Genomic DNA, 17,852 nt, shown 5'->3' with positions numbered 1-17,852 from the left:
TCGGCGCGGCCAATTGAGCGCGGAACCACGCGCAAGGAAATAGCGCTTTATAAGGTGATGAACACATTTGAAAATAAACAAGTGAACCACGAGGAATTATGAGGTCGTTAGAGACGTCTACACGTACTTACACTGTGCTTTACGAGCTTCTAAATGTTTCAAGATTCACATAAACATCAACCATTTTAAACATTTTCGGAATCTCTATCGAGCTATTTTATTTTAAAGGCCACATAACCTTTCCGAGGACATTATAATTATCATATAAAATAAATTAAAACCTGGATATATGCGTGTATTGTTAAAATGTTTTAAAGATCGCATAAAATAAAGCGTTTTTTTTTAATTATTGATAAAATATAGGTATAGTGTAGTCAGTCTGGCAGCATAGATCGCTCCTTAGCAATTTCTTCCTGGGCTTATTTTTTCAGATAGATATTTACATATAGGTATACCTATAGGTAAACTTCAAACTGTTAGTAACTTTCTCATCGATCGTTAATTTGATATATGTTTTTACTGTAATGTCAATTGCTTTAAACATTTCATACACCTATCTGCGCGTTAACTATTATTGCTGTGGTGTATTACTGACCATAAAACGGAGTGTTTAAACTTAAGTACCCACAGTTTGTACTGGATACACAGTTATACAAGAATAATTGCATCTCCACAGATACAAATAGATACAATTCAACACTGCTATAAACAGTTACACGGAGTTGCCGCTCCGCCCTACGATACTAGCTGTTATAGCTAAACTTGTCGTTCTACACTGTAGTTTTATGTGCTTTATAAACTTGTAATAAAACTACTATATGTTGACATAAACTATCATCAATACGTTAAACCATTAACTATATTCCTGTCGTATACTTTCACTAGCCATTTATGTTGGTAAGGATTTATAGATAACGAATTCAAATTTTATTTTAAGCCTTTTCAAGAATGATGAACTTACGAGACAGCTCTATCATAGTAAAAATAGGACTGAACGCTTACCGCCCACTTATAACAGGTTTCGAAGCCCATAGGTGTGTAAAGGACAATTTTAAAATCACGGGTCTCCGCTCTTGACCTTATTTTTTTATCCTGACGCAGCGCGTGCGCCCGCGCAGTGAATGGGCCGTATAATTTCTGTTTACTTTTACTCTCAAAGGACCCTCAAGTAGTGATCATAAAAAGTTTACCGTTTGAACACGTAGATAAATATTTACGATGGACAAATGTTTCTATAACGGTCATTGTGAATGTATTTAGTTGATCCATTGTGTTATGGTTCACACGCATTTTATGTAATACCAGACGGTAGAGACAGCCTTCAATCTAAATAAAAAAAGGAGAAATTGACTGATTGGTACATCAATTCCTGATTGGACTAAGGTATACACAAATCCTGTTAACAGATAGAACATACCTAACAGCTCTAGCCGGTGCGTATAGCAACAAACTCATCATTGTCACAAAACTTTATCTATTTCAGTAAATATTTCATGCGTCGCATATTAAACATATTTCGTATTTTTTTTTCTCATGAACAACGCAAAGGAACTACATAGTGTTCTATACATCGTCAGCGAGTTATCTCTACCAGACTCTACGGCACCTGACGGTAACAATCCATTAATGCCACATAATAGGTCACAAGCTGGGAGGTAAGCATAATCAGCGTGCTTGTCATGACGCCATCTTCTTTCTGAACCGTTTTCCAAACAGCTATGTCAATTACATTGTTTGGTAAAGACACCCAACTTAATGTAACCATGTCAAACCTTTCTCCACAACTTAACTATGGATTTACGTACGAAGTAAATATGCTCAAAAGTAATATTTGTCTGAATTTCGTGTATTTCTAAGAAATTTCGCTCGGTAATGATTTTTTTAAGAATTTTACCTGTTTTCTAAAACAACTGTTATTCACAACTACTGAATTTTAAACAATGTACATATTCAAATTTGGTTGTGGGATTTATTTAATCAGTCTCGCCAGTTCAAATTGAAGAAACTTAGTGTAGAATTTTTATTTTCTGCAACATCATCATCTTGCTATTTATTATCTAGAAATGTTATACTAGACTATTTTACTGGTCTCTTCATAACCACACTAAACATTGAATAATGCAGCTCAGGGATATAGAGACATTTGGACAAAATGCAATGCGGTAACTGCAGTTCAAGCTTACACGTACTCTACGCTCATAAACGTACCGTTTCCTAAGATTTATTAGGCATTGAGTTTATTCTGTAGTTCAACGAAAACACCTTTACGGTTTGTAAATAACATTAAATACGTTGAGACGACCTTGTCGATGGATAATTTTATGATCAGTACATCTTCTAAACAACTCGATTGGAATTCCATACCTTTTGTTTTAATATCAGGCGAATTTGTTGGTAACGGATATATTAAACTACGCAAATCTCTACATCTGCTTCACTAAGCCTATAAATAAGAAATATTATTTATCCATATTACTTTTCAGAATCTTTTGATGAATACGCTTAACACGATAATGAATACTTTAAACTTTTATAAATACATTTAAATTTAATACTTACCATAATAACTTTTTACTGAGAAAATATCTTTTCTTCTCCATTTTACGACTTCACTGAAGATTTTTATTACTTATAAACGTATGCTTGTCTATGTTCATTTTATTATGTAACGACAACTTAATGACTATCTCATGAAGTAGATTGATTTATGTAGTGTCAAAGTGTCGTTCATTTGTCGCCACAACATGTCACGTCACTCCATAGATCATCAGTATAGGGCCGTATGCTCCCATCTCATGTTTTCTTCTGTGCTCTGGAACAAAAAATTTGACATTACTTTATAATAATGCTAGATAATTTACAGAGAAAGTGTCAATCGATAAAATTTTAATGAATATATACTCGGACCATTTCAAACGTGCGAACTAAGTCATGTCATTTTATCGAAGTCTATCGCTCGCACTTACACATTGTCACATTCTTTTGATAATGACGTAGTCCGGACGTTTGTAATAGCCTGATTATAGTTACTGAGTCTATCAGAATGTATTTTTTTTAATCTGTCTGTAAACTTGTCTAGTTTGCGGATGCGGATGTGTATTTGTCAAACACTATCAAGAATCTGTCATTCAGATGACAGAAACTCGATACTTTTCATCAAAAGTTTTTGATTAGTCTACTGCTCCACAATTCTAATTCAGAGCAAGATAAGTCCAAATTAACTCTCGATTTTCAAGATGTTAACAAAATAGAACGGAGCTAGGAAACGGAAGCAGGTTCTAAGATAAGAAGTAAACAACATGTGTGAAACACTGACTCATTAAACGAAGAATACGAAAGTGAAGCTCATGTAGTATTCGTTGGTAATTATAAAGCAGTTCAGAACAAAAAAAAACTAAACATTTTAATGCTAAAATTCAATGCAATGACTTTCCTAAAGTTTCGGAATGAAGGTTTAAGTTTCTATATTATGAATTTTCAGTACACCTATTTACGATTATCCTGTCAGTTTGGAAAAGGTCAAGTTGGGGTCGCAGCCCTCGCCCCCTGTCAAGAACTGTCCACGTCTTTAAGTTTTCCTGCAGGAGTTGTACATGATCTTAACAATAAAAAAATATGTATATTTAAAATACAACACAAGACGTATTGTAACAGATGATTTGCAAAGGATGAATATAAAGATGGATTTCCTAAAGTTTAATATATATATTAACACATTGGTCGGCCACATTAAACGTGAGTAGGCGGACATTTATATCACAATAATAAAACAAAGCATATTTTTCAGCTTCTCAAGTTTCCCTTTCTCAATAAGAAGACATTTATGGCAAATATGACCCAATATTGACACCTACAAGTCTATCTATATCATCAGTTTTCTTCACAAACTACGTGACACTTGATCTTGCAAAACCTACACAAGATTTGAATAAATTTTATATCTTTGTTATATAAATTTTCTTAAAAACAGCTCACGTTTTAAGAAAATATTACTTTTGTATCGCAGGGACTTTAACAAACATACAAACAACGGACATAAAGTACAGCCAGACCCGAAACAACTATTTGTGGATCGCACAAATAATTGCTTCCTGTGGAAATCGAACCTACTAACTGCCGACGCAAAGATAATGGTGTGGCAACCACCTTAACCACTGCGCCATGGAAGCTATCAAAGCTCTATAATCTATATTAATACTTTTTTGATAAATATATTGTAGAAAAGCTCAGCAACATTTCCTTATTCTCACACTGTTTTATCTCCTTGAGAACAAAGTCAATAACAGAGGTAAATATTGTGATACAGTGTGTTACAAAACTATTACGACATGCACTGCACTGTGTCAGTGTGTTAGCAGACAACTTGTTATCAATAGTGTACTGAACAAACATACACGACGGTAACGAGAATATTAACTTGTGATACAGGTATAGTACCTGTGGCACTTTGTTCAGGTGAACGCTAAGCAGAAATAAATGTACAAAATTGTATAGTTTAAAAGTATGTAGCAGTTTTCTTTTTCTAATAATGGCCTTATCTAAATATAATGTTTAATTAACGGCAGTTTTCTTTTTTATGAAAAATAAATATTTTTCCTGCGTAAAATCTATCTAGACTGTGTTAAGTTTGTCTTGTTAAGACGCTACTGGTCGAACGTTTATCGTCTTAGAAAGTGAATGATCGAGCGCTGATTCGTATCTAGATTACACGAAATAGCTGAAAATCAATGTACTTTACCACTTTCTCAGTTTAAAGTAGATTCATTATAGTATTATCTACATTACCTAGTTCTCTATTCGCACGTTTTGTATAAACTAGTAGAGCAGTATTTACGAAAGCTTCAGTGATGGCCCGAATTAAAGTACTGTGTACCTTAACAATAGTTTATCACTGCGTCTGCGTTGCTAAGGTAAATAACGAACAGTGAATTGGGTCATAACGCAACCGACTCTCACAATACACGCATATCGTGGAAATTAAGACGTTTTACAAACACAGCTTTTCTTATGTAGTACTTCTTCACTTAAATACACTCAAGTTATTCATGTCTCCGCTTATATCAATATTGATTGTTCGCAATCAATGAATTAAAATCACAATTAAAAATACGATGAATTTATACATAAACTTACCTATTCTTAAAGTGATTTTGCCGATTAATACACCCACGTAAAAATTTAACAATTCACCATGAAACTAATTTATGTCAAACTTGTAATAAAAAATTCTTTATGGTTATTATAAGTCGTTGACAAATTTAAAATAGGCGCGCGATTTAAGGGCGGTATCCCGCGAGCATACGCGTCGCCTGATGTACGCGCGTGCGAGTTGCTTTTAGCAGACTGGACATTGAACGCATCCGTAACTTCCAAAGTAGTATGGATGGAGAGTACTTCGTTAGACAAGGAAATCATTCCTGGCCCTTGCCAACGCCACGCAATTTATTAACAGGCTGGAATTAATTTACGCAGTGATCAACAAGAACCTATTTTTATGATTACAATGGAATGCGCCCGCGCAAAACGCGAATAATATGTTAATTTATCGCGATGATAATTTAAATTTTACAGTAAAGCTTGTATAGCTATGTGACGCATATGTGTTCTGGAATAATAGACAAAAATTTGATTGGCAATAAAAAACGAGTTCGTGAACCGAATCGAGAATCAATCTTTGGTTATTCGCATTGCAATAATATGTCGTTTATCATTCAATTGTTAAGCGGGCATTAATGTCGACATCAATCGGGTATTGTTGTTTTGTATATTATGCCTAGGCTGAGGCTGAATTTTTGCGGTTACCAACCAAATGAGACACGATCTAGGCAGATCGGCACGTGCATACGGAAATATTGTAATTCATGTAGCTTTCAGGCCGGCTGTCATCTCCAAAGGAAGGCTGGAAGGAAGGATGTAATCCTATTGCTATTTCTTTGAACAAACGAGAGCCCAGCCGTATTTATATATTCATAAAACTAAAAAAAGTACGTTATAATTATTATTTCTCGTCTTTTTAAAAAGCTATGAATGGGTATTTGGCATAATTATTAGATGGAATAATGGTATCGGTGACGATAAGTGGAAGTCGATAGTTATTTCATGCATGTTGTGTAATCCAAATAACAGAGAATGCATCCGTAAACAACGTATATCTGTTTACGTAGCTAATGCGCCCGCGCCGGCTCCCTATCACATTTTACCTGCGTTAATTTCATCAACTGCATTCTACGGTTTAAGGCTAAGCTAAAGTGGGAAAGGTTGATCATGCAAAAAGAGGATGCCGGAAAAACCATTATTTAAATTTAAACTTTAATATTGTGAAAGATACCGAAGGAACACTCTTTAAATTTAAATAGTAACGCGGTCCATGATTCGTGCTAAAGATACGCTTTTTATTTCCAGGAATTCAGGAAATCTTGGGAAAAATAGGGGAAAGGATTCCCCAATTTTCTTTCCAACTGTCCCCGTCAAGAAGGTAACTTGCGTGTCCAATTTTAAAATAGCGAGGTAATAAAATATCGCAATGTCATTTATTTACGGTCGGCTCGTATAATAAAACACCAACCGAAAAAAGGACAGTAGAAAAAATTCAAAAAAGAAACAACGAAAAGAGATTCCTTTTTGGAACGTAAATAAATATATCAATCGAACACAATTCACTGACTAGACCACTTTAAGCATCCGTGGGTGTTAATTTGAATGTTTCCCCTTAACGAATTCCATTGATACCAAGTGAAATCATTCAAAACGCCATAAAATTTCCGTAACGCTGCGATTCGTTAACAAGAGGCGAGAGGCTTGCTAGGTGGTCTACTAACATCCATACATTTCATTACCACACAATGACCCCTTTAACGGACGTCTGATAACTTTTATTGTCCTTCTATGTCACTTTGTTCCATTACCAAACGAATAAATAGTCGTCAAAATATGGATTCTCTCACACTTAATGTATCTTGTACTTAAAGTATAGTAACAATGTAAATGCTGATAGAAAAGATACGTAACTCTCTTTCGTGTTTGTAAATACAAAATCTTCGACTTTCCTAATGATCCCTCTTCAGGAATTGTATATCGAAAAACGTATTAAATCAGTTTCGTAATGATTATGAATTATTATACCATATAAAGAGAAAGTGACCTTGCATCAAAGTTCATGCTCTTCCGAGTTTATTTGTAATTAATTTGAAGTACGTCCTCACGATTCAAGCATGACAGTTCAAATTCTATTACCGACTATGAATTGTTACCTTACCGACTAAAACGCTTCCAATTATCATGTTATAAAACATACAATATTAATAAATCATTTAAAGTGAATATGAATAGGTTTACCGCAATAAGCTAAAGAGTAAAGTCATGTTTCAAATAATTTCAATTAAAATTTTCGTAATACATTCTCGTCGATATAAAGGCTGGCGACATCGAAAATGGTGGCTTATAACTGTTTATACAAACAATTCAAATTAGGAATATGAGTGGTGTAAGTTAGGGTTCAATTATCACCTGTTAGCGGGCTTCCACTACGGACATGAACCTTTGACCTCATACAGGGTCTCGATATACTAACCTACTTGGTATTACCCGTCATGTTTGGTATATTGTTATTGCTCGCGTTAGTTATCTGCTTTCTTTTGACATTTAGAACGCAGCCTACATAAAGGGCCGTTAAAGTTACAGCCGCTAACAAAATTGACAGTAAAATGCAAATCGAATAGACCGAGCTATTAAGCGTACACAATCGTAATTCGAATACGACGGGGCTACGAAAATATTGAACGTAGAACACTGGTACATAAAATGTTTATGTTCATAAAGAAAACATTTAAATCCAAGTGGTTGTAGCGTAGCCACCATTTTGATAATAATTACGGCGCACGTCCTCGAAGAAAAGAAAAGTAGATACTTAAGAACAAACAAGGTATTCAAGGCAAGTTCAATGCAAATGTATATTACCCTATTACCGCGGAATGGATTGCGTACTTATAATTTCGCGTGATATAATGTTAGTTTTTCTATAGGTCGTATTCTGACGAAGTGGCTACTTGAATGATCAGCAAGCTCATGTTAGACTAGAAACCGCATATCAGTTGCAAGTGGCTAAAGCTTGTGACACACGCAGTTCCTAGTGGTTTTAGGTAAAAGTCTCACCGCAAGTGCCTGTAAAATTTGCTTCGTAATTTTGTTTCTCCCTGATTTAGGTGTTACGTTTCCTGTCGGCTTTCTTTAGTCATATTTTGAGTACGTAGCTTTGAGAAAGACAATGAAGCCATTGTTACTAAACAGAATATTATATTTAGAATAGCTTCTGCTGTGAATGCTCTCGCTTTGGAAAATTTACCGCAATTTTTGACTATTTCCCGATACTAAAAATTACTCTTATTAACCACGTATTATATGAGAAAAATCATTATACCTACTAACAGCAAAACTATATAGTAATTATACTATGATTTGTATACTCGTTTATACATTAAACAAGTCAAAATATGCATGCAATCTTTATCTAACTAAAATATAAACATTAAATATTAAAATGTTAATTTCCCACCATTGTGTATTTATCTTATACCCGGTAAATGCGAGTGAGCCATACAAAAAGGCGCACTCTAGGCGCTAGACCCAATCTATCGCCATTAATCGGGAATGTGTACCATCGAGGTCTGTTTACTTTAAAATAACCTCTAGCGACGCTGAGCAAACACTAAGTTTTTATATAAGTACAGTAAGTACACCGCTCTAATGTCGGCTGAAGCATATCTAAATAGCTTACAGGCTTTGAGGAAAATAAACGGGAACTGTCTGATAATTACGATACATATCATTATAAATATTATGGTTGGTTGGCTGGCTTTAGAAGAAACAGAACTTCAGATTCGATACTGTATTCTGATTGGATCGAGTAAATAATATAATATATCATAAATATTTTTTTTCCATGGTTAATGTTAACGAAAAGATTTCTTCAATGGAAAATTAATAGGAAAATGCCACGTTTTTAAAAGTGCGGCTTGGAATTTATATTACTTGCCCAACACGTATTTAATACGACATTTAAATATTTTTCATTTAACATCCATGTGATGTCAATCAATACAGTTCATAGTTTTACGACATTCTGTTTCAGGCTCAAGGACAAAAACAAAAGGAATAATTGAAGTGGCCGATAAATAGATAGAGACTGGCTACTTGATAGAGTCGAGGGGTCAACAGGCGACAACGATCGGCAACTATTGGACATAATGATATAACTGCTGAACACCCGTGATTTCAGCGGGTCAATGACACCCCACACACATTGCTGTGCCATTTGAATAGCTCTAAATGTGCTCTAAACGTTAATAAAGAAACTTCTATTCGTAGCCTGTATGTAGGTAGCCAAATTCAGTATTTACGCATGGCAGCCTGCACGTCTAATTTACCAGTTCATTGTTCGCATCCAATTGAACAAATATAAATGGTAGTTACATTTTCGGGATGGCGTTTTGCAGGTATATTTACAACTACTTCAAGATTTTAGAATGCATTGTCTTCTTCAACAATGGTGTCACAAATGTCCAAACGAATTAATTAATTACGAAATGGTATGACATTAATTAAATAATACAAAGGGACTCGCCAGATGATTTTTAAATTACACATTTTACTGAATTTTACGGCGCCATTTTCCCGCGCTCGCTTTAATTGTCACTTCACAATTAACGAGGGAGAGGACAAAATGACTTTCTGCCTTAGAACTATTGAAAATTATTTTAACATTAAAATTTTTGTCCATCGTTATACAGGGTGTCCCATAACTCAACGATAATCCGAGACAAGATGAAAGGCCAAGTCATACCGGTTCTAGGAAAAATAAAAAAAAAATTCCATGTCACTTAGTTCAGCAATAATAGACACTTTTCAAAAAAGTTAATATTCCACACCCTTGGTCGCATTTTCAAGTCCTGTGATCACCAATGTCACAATTTCGCTGTGCTTTTTTGAATTTCGTGATCTTCATTAAATATGCTATTAATCGTAAAACAAATTAATGCACAAAACATTGTTAATTTAATAAAAAAAGTTAAGTTTTAGTTAGTCATCGTTCACAAAAATATCGTTAGTTAACTTTGACGCTTCATATTGAAAAAAAAATGTACTACACTACCCTTGGCAAGTTATTTCAAAAGTTGGCGCATTTAATCAAGATTTCAAAACTGTGCAACACTTGTCACTTTTCTTGCCATTAAAAATGTTATTTTTATTTGAACGACGAGTATACTCGAAAATGGACGAACGCAGTGGTACAATTGTATGGCGTCCTCGTTCCCGCGATCTAAATCCAGTAGATATTCTTTACTGGGAATGCGTAAAAGAAAAAGTCTATTCGAAATCAATACAAAATCTATCAGAACTTTGCCAGAAAATTGACACAGCGTCAGAGGTAATAAATGCAAGGAATTTTGCTTGACTGGTGCAAAGGTCTTTTGTACGCCATTGCAGAGCCTGTATTCGTGCCAGAGGAAAGCAATTATTTTTAGTAAAGATGTATTTGAGTCAGTCCATAACCAATATTTAATGTAATAAACATAATAGGTAATGATAATAAAAAAAAAAGAATGAACGAACCATCGTTCTTATTAAATTATTCTCCTTAAACTAAAGTAATTCCGAATTGTTTTCCTCTGGCACGAATACAGGCTCTGCAACGCCTTACAAAAGACTTTTGCACCAGTCCAGCAAAATTCCTTGCATTTATTACCTCTGACGCTGTGTCAATTTTCTGGCGAAGTTCTGATAGATTTTGTATTGATTTCGAATAGACTTTTTCTTTTACGCATTCCCAGTAAAAAATATTTACTGGATTTAGATCGCGGGAACGAGGACGCCATACAATTGTACCACTGCGTTCGTCCATTTTCGAGTATACTCGTCGTTCAAATAAAAATAACATTTTTAATGGCAAGAAAAGTGACAAGTGTTGCACAGTTTTGAAATCTTGATTAAATGCGCCAACTTTTGAAATAACTTGCCAAGGGTAGTGTAGTACATTTTTTTTTCAATATGAAGCGTCAAAGTTAACTAACGATATTTTTGTGAACCATGACTCACTAAAACTTAACTTTTTTTATTAAATTAACAATGTTTTGTGCATTAATTTGTTTTACGATTAATAGCATATTTAATGAAGATCACGAAATTCAAAAAAGCACAGCGAAATTGTGACATTGGTGATCACAGGACTTGAAAATGCGACCAAGGGTGTGAAATTTCAACTTTTTTGAAAAGTGTCTATTATTGCTGATCTAAGTGATATGGATTTTTTTTTTATTTTTCCTGGAACCGGTATGACTTGGCCTTTCATCCTGTCACGGATTATCGTTGAGTTTTGGGACACCCTGTATAAAACTACATAATGTATGTTATTAATAGAGGTACAATGTGATACCGTTTCCTTTAAACAACCGCAGAATGTGAGGAATTTTTATGGTAGAAACCATAAATTTTCTCACTCGATAAGTCGCATGTGACGCAATGCTAACATGAAAGTGATGAGAATTCTACTGCTCAGGTATTATAATAATTATACATAAAGAACAGTTTGTAATATATTTATTTCAACAATACCTAGTATATCTACCTATATTTTGAACAATTTAATAACCATCGATAAAAAAATGCATCTACCATTATACCAGATGGAATGTAAAATGGTTTAAAAAATTAACACCGTTGTTAGGTACTCGTAGGTGTTCCATTGCCATCGTTTTATATGACGAGATTGGGTCATTCCGTGCCCGCGCTAACAATGTTCTGTTAGCTGAACAAAACCTCAATTTAATATGGAAATTGGACAGAGTGTTGACAATAAAAAAACAGTATTCGCTCCCTTTAAGCAAATTACTGTAACGGACCATTGTTATGATACTTGTTTATAAAAAAAACAAGCCTCATTGAACAATCCAATTAAAATTTCAAATACGTTTAAATTTTATTGCTACTGTCAAAGTAAACATTCCGAATGAAATCAAACAAAGTGCATCTTTTGTGATGTCCCAATGACTTCCTCGATAACAAAGGTATCGATTTTCACATCGAGTATAGAGAATGTGTATTGTCAATCGGTATAATAAAATATTGACACGCGGGATTAAAGTCAGTCACATTATTATGTATAACTTTAATATATTCTCAAAGACAGTTATCCCATGCATCGTCAATGTAATGTCTATTTTATAAAGATTACACATTATCGTAATGACTGGACATCTTTTTTATCTCAAACTAATTCGACATTAAAGCGAAGAAAACGAGTCCTGCGAGAAACTAGTAAATGTAATATTTTAAGTATAAGCTAATAAGTTAATTTAAATCTGAAGCTAAAGATAGATTCAAGTGGATTGCAGATAATTCTATGGATAAAATTGCACTCGTAACGGATACAGTTAATAGATGAATCTTCAGCCCGGGAAAGTATTACGTAAAACTAAAAAAATAATACATACATTGGATCCAATATGAATAAATAAAATCCTCTTAAATTGGCTATGTGAGTATTTTCTGTACCTATAGTCAAAATCCAAAGTATCATCCGAAAGGTCATCAACTGAATAATGAAAACCTTTATGTTACAAAAAATTCTGAAGATATAGGCATTTGAAGTTTGCACACGCCAGCACCCGGTAAAAGCTCCGTACAAAAAAGAGCTGCAATTATGACGTCACTGTGTACTTTATTCTATAAGATTGGTAAAATTTTATTAAAGAAATAAAAGAAAACGATTCTCATTTTTTAATTATCTAACTTTATCATACCCATATAAAGCAAAGAAAATGTGTTTAATATCTCTCCATGATCTATCGGACCGTCTAAATAGGATTTCTATTTCTGAGCTTGCCATTACCCTATTATGGACATAACCTATCATAACAGGAGATATTTTTATTACTACGCTAGTCAATTTTATGTCGTTTAAGGCAAAAAATAAGTGCCTTACAATGTATACAGTCTAAGTAAAATACAACATCGTAAAATTAATGATACAAGTGCGTATAGTCGCTCAATAATTTCCAACTTAATACTTTTATATTAGCTTAATCAAGGGCCAATGGTAATGTTATCGTGAAAATAATTAAATTATTGGATGTTACAAATGGAATGTCGCTACAAGTACTTGTTCGGTTTATATTGGTGCCAGACCTCGGAATCACTCAACTATCGTATCAGTACGTAAATAAATTTAATTTTACATTGCGTCTCCGGTTAATCGACTGACAGGGTTAGAGCCATCGAGTTTGTTACTTCATAGAGTTGTTAATACTTCTTATTTTTTGTAGAGGCCAGTGAATGTATTGCGATGAAATCGAAAGATCTGCTTAAAAAAGTCTATCACAGAGAGACTTTTTATCTCTCTCTATTTTTGACCAGTTTAATAGCAAATATCACTGAAATCTTCTGAAGCTTAAAAACTGTCTTAATACTCTCTGTGATAGAGTTATATGTATATCTGAATTTCAGTCCAACACGTCCGGCAGTTATAGGAAGTGTTTTCTTTACAGAAATGAGATCTGGTAATAAGGTTTTATTTTTGTTTATTTACGGAAGTATTTATTACACGTCGGGGCTGACGTCCCAAAAAATGGAGCTGCATAAATTAAATAAGTACATTGTTCTTTAACCCTGGTTTGGTTAGACCCTAAAATTCCCGAGGCGGTATTATCAGCTGTATACAAATAAGTCGTTGGCTACAATGAACGGTATCAAAATATTGAGCGGCGGGTAGTGTGCAGCGAGCCGGTTCTCACTCAATACTCACACGGTCGGCGGCGCGCGCGCCGGCCGCGACTCACACACGCTCGATTAAGCCCCTACTATGCGGTAGCGTTTGTCCACTAACGAACTTACTATTGTCAGGAATATAGAAATTATTATGTCAGCTAGGAAACTGAGCTATGTGCCTAAGAGGAGCAAAAAACAGAAACAAAATATTACAGATACCGTGATGTTTATATTCGAAAATATAGAGTTTTGTTTTGCATAAAACATATGAAAATGGTTTCATTTATGAGAGGTATAGTGTCGTAATGTATAGTAACTGTAGTCCCTAGCGGCTCTACCTTTTTTGTAGGCAATTTCCATAAAGCATTATCATGCTGCCATCCATTTTAGACAAAATAATTACCCTTTAAGCTGAACACAAACTTACTCCTAATAAATTCATCAATTCCACAGTAAATCTTAATTCTATTTATCAATATGTTTAACAAAGTAAACAACATATAACAGTAATTTGACGTCCAAGTGACATTGTATGCACAAGATGATTATAGCTGTCTGTTATGTGATCATGTTCTAAGAATCAATTGAGTGAAATGTATTATTTAGCGCCTGCGCAAACAAATATAATGGTCATTATTGGCTAGACAACTCGTTCCGATCATCAAAACATTCCCGTGAATACCATATAAGTACCAATACTATGTCAATCAAACTGCTACGAATTGGTCTATATGGTAAGCTTTCCTAGGGTAAAACTACGTGTGTGCCAAAATTCATCATAATCCATTCAGCAATTTCTGCACGACAAAATGTCAAACTGTCAACTATCTATCAATACTTTAACCTTCACTATACTTTAACCTTCACTAGGCCTTTATTATGGTAATAGGAAGCGTTACTCTTTTTTTTAGATACTTTGTTTACCGCAATTTTACTAGCTAGCTTTCTCTACTCATATTCAAGAAGTCATATTCGGAAGGGCATGCAGTTGAAAAGCTATATAAACAACAAAACGTGCTTTGGCGTAAATACATTTTCTCTTAGTTTTACAAACAGAAAACTTTTCTTTTGAAGTATTAAAGCTCATTATTACAGTTTGCATAAAATCACGCCTTTTCCCCTAGGTATAGACAGAGACCAAAGAACTCCACTTGGTACGATACACCTTACTAATTTACCTTGCATCATTCATGTCTATAGACCTTGTCATACATATTATAAAGCAAAACACGAAAATTAAATTTATTAAGCGGCAAGCAATTTTCAATCCATTTTCCCTATCGTCAGATATAATTAGACATTGCAATATCTTTAAAAAGCGTATAATATAACATTGTCTAGGAACATTGTCTACGGTAACATGATCCGATGGAGATGTAGCGAGGTGGCCGACGTCGGTCGTCGCTAGCTCGTAGCGTGCCATTAGCACGGCGGTGTCGGGTTCTCTTCCTGCCCGAGACGCTTGCGCACGCGCATCTATACACACCGCACACTTACTTCTATGTGAAAAAAATATAATCCTCTCCTTTAGTTCTGCAAGATTATTATCTATTTCCCGTGGGAAACTTAATAGTTAGCTTAATATATATAATTTATATTATACCAGCGTATGTGTTAATTCTTCTTTTTTGCCCATTTTTGAGTTTGTTCATATGTATGTATATATTTCTGTAATGTTCTATTATCCCTGTGATACCACAATCTTTAAGATACAAGTAACCTGTAGACTGCTAAAATGTTAATTAACGATATTGCATTTTTGTTCGCTAATGTTTTCCATTAAATATACCATACCGTGGTACTAGACAGTCAAATATCGAGGGACAGTCTGTGCTATGGCCTACGTCAAAAAACTAATTCCATTCCGAGCATAACTGCAAGTGAAACCAATTTATATTCTAGTACAGATAGCACACGTAAACGTATCCGAAATAGCGCAATATTTATTCAGCGATATCATATTTTTAAACTGTGTCGTTCGGAGTCGTAAACTGCAATAAATCTATTTTCTGCTCGGAACTGGTGTAAATATTTGGACATCACAACATCCGCGTAAATTATAACCTTGACTGATGTTGGACATAAACAACGTAAAAACTGAACAAAACCTATGACTAGACTTGACTCCCATCCAGGTGACCGATTGTCAACTGGCAAGCTCACTGCTATAGAAATTGTCTGACGGAAAATTTATGCTAGAGTTGAAAATATAACTTTCCTTAGATGCTGCCGTATTGTAATCGTCTAGTTTCCTTTTACAATATTACCCTTTGTGAAGATCATTATTTTTTTACAGCGCTATTAATTTTCGGGAGTCTAAAGGACGTTTTTTCAAGTTACCTCAAACTATTGTATGAATAAAGTTATATAGCGTTCAAACGCCATTTTACCTGTCCAGACATCAGCATCAACAGCGTCAAATGTCATCATCAGAATCTACTTATAATTGTTCTTCGAAGATATTAACATCTGAAAAGCACTATACTTTAGAACCTGTCTGTACTCATAAACGGTAATTACTTTCATTACATATTTCGCTCCTATTAATAATGAGTACTGCATAATACGTGGCATGTCTCCGAGCAATCTGTAATTATGTAATGAACTAACTTAAAGTATGATGCGTACGCGCAGGATGTCGTATTAAGCTCTGATGCCATTTTAAGCCGGATGGACGACAAATTAATATTTTAATAATAGCTGTAAAAATTCTCATGTCTCTGCTTTTAACTTACAATGTAGGCAGCTAGTTAATCGATCAAGGTGTTCCCTTAATCGCGTTATTGATGCTTTTTAAAAAGGCGTACCCGTTAAATTATGTGCCATTGATATTAGTTGTCATCAACTTAAAATACCAGTTTTATAAAGTAGCTAAAGTAGCTACGGAGATGCCAATACATACATTCTTTAGAGTTTTTACAGAGGCTTGACTTGCAAATTGACTAGATACTAAAATAGGGTGGGCAATCATTGGAACATTGCAAGGAAACATCAAATCGAACGAGGTACTGAAAGCTAGTTCGATAAAACGGAACAACGAATCGACTAATGCCAATATTACATCATGCAAATTGTTATTATAAGCAATAGACGGTTGTTGACAAGTTAATCCATCCGAATTTACACAATTAACAATACACCGGTATAATAAACAAAATAATAATTGAATTAGCTATTCAATACCGGTTGCCTTATTATTTAAGTAACACAACGGCAGTCTCTACATCAAGTGCGATTAGAATCTTGAATTGTTGCCGCGCGCGGTAACGAAAACCTTGTTTAACCAATGATAGATAAAATCGGCGAACACGAAACTTACATGTCTACAGGATGTAACGTTAATGTATTAAGAGGCACATCATAGAGCCGCCGGTCAGATTATCTAACATCAATTACAGGTGGGGCAGACCGAATCCTATAGACTCATGACATAGTGACGAGTTTGTCGTGCAGATTTTTAGAGCAATGCGGTTGAACAATTTACGATAGTAATTGAGCTATATTCTCAATTATTACCTATTTTGGATTATCTGCCTACTTGATGCTAGCGCTTTTGGCTTGCTCTATTAGTCAAGCGGATTGCTTGCCCTATGAATTTGCAGCACAGAAATAAAGCGTAGAGCTGATCTATAAGAGTGATTAGTGCCATTCTGTCTACAATTCATAATATGTAAATGAATAGTCTCGACAAGTTCTTTAACATTACCTAATTAGTCAAGAACTGCTCATACATTTTGATGTAGCGGTTCATCTCTTTAACACCTACAGTCACAGCTTGTGTACGTGTGTTTTAATCGAGCTATTTAACCGAGCGTGACATGACATCGCACAAATTTCACCACAGCTTTTCCAAAAGGTATTCTCGAAAGTCCCACGCTGCCGTGTTGCAGAACACATCTTGTTTATTCAAACACTTGGTGGTGCATTCATTCATATACATAGAGCACGGTCTAACTGTGCTGGCTATCGTCGGATTCATCTCAACGGGTAGTTCACAAGTGAGCGCAATCTGCGGACTATGCAAATACAGCCCGACCACCGTATTGGTTCTTTCGTGTACAGATCATAATCTTTATTGCCATGTTAGGTTGTCT

General features: G+C 34.7%; 1 protein-coding gene across 2 annotated transcripts in view; it reads right to left on the bottom strand.

Moving 5' to 3' along the window:
* Positions 1-17,852, bottom strand: part of LOC142979919 (ADAMTS-like protein 4) — a 53,628-nt gene that overhangs the window by 33,951 nt on the left and 1,825 nt on the right. Inside the window, exons 1-2 of one of the 2 annotated variants that reach the window (XM_076125150.1) lie at positions 5,134-5,325; positions 2,560-2,812 (exon numbers count right to left, since the gene is read on the bottom strand). In XM_076125150.1, the coding sequence (XP_075981265.1) occupies positions 2,560-2,600 (41 nt within the window). In that variant the 5' untranslated portion in view covers positions 2,601-2,812; positions 5,134-5,325. Of the gene's footprint in view, positions 1-2,559; positions 2,813-5,133; positions 5,326-17,852 lie in introns of those variants that run through there. The other variant, XM_076125149.1, reaches the window with a different exon arrangement.

This window comes from Anticarsia gemmatalis, chromosome 17 (genome assembly GCF_050436995.1).
Source record: "Anticarsia gemmatalis isolate Benzon Research Colony breed Stoneville strain chromosome 17, ilAntGemm2 primary, whole genome shotgun sequence".
Taxonomy (NCBI): Eukaryota; Metazoa; Arthropoda; class Insecta; order Lepidoptera; family Erebidae; genus Anticarsia; species Anticarsia gemmatalis.
Note: the sequence above shows the minus strand (reverse complement) of the source record. Positions and strands in the feature narration are given on the sequence as shown.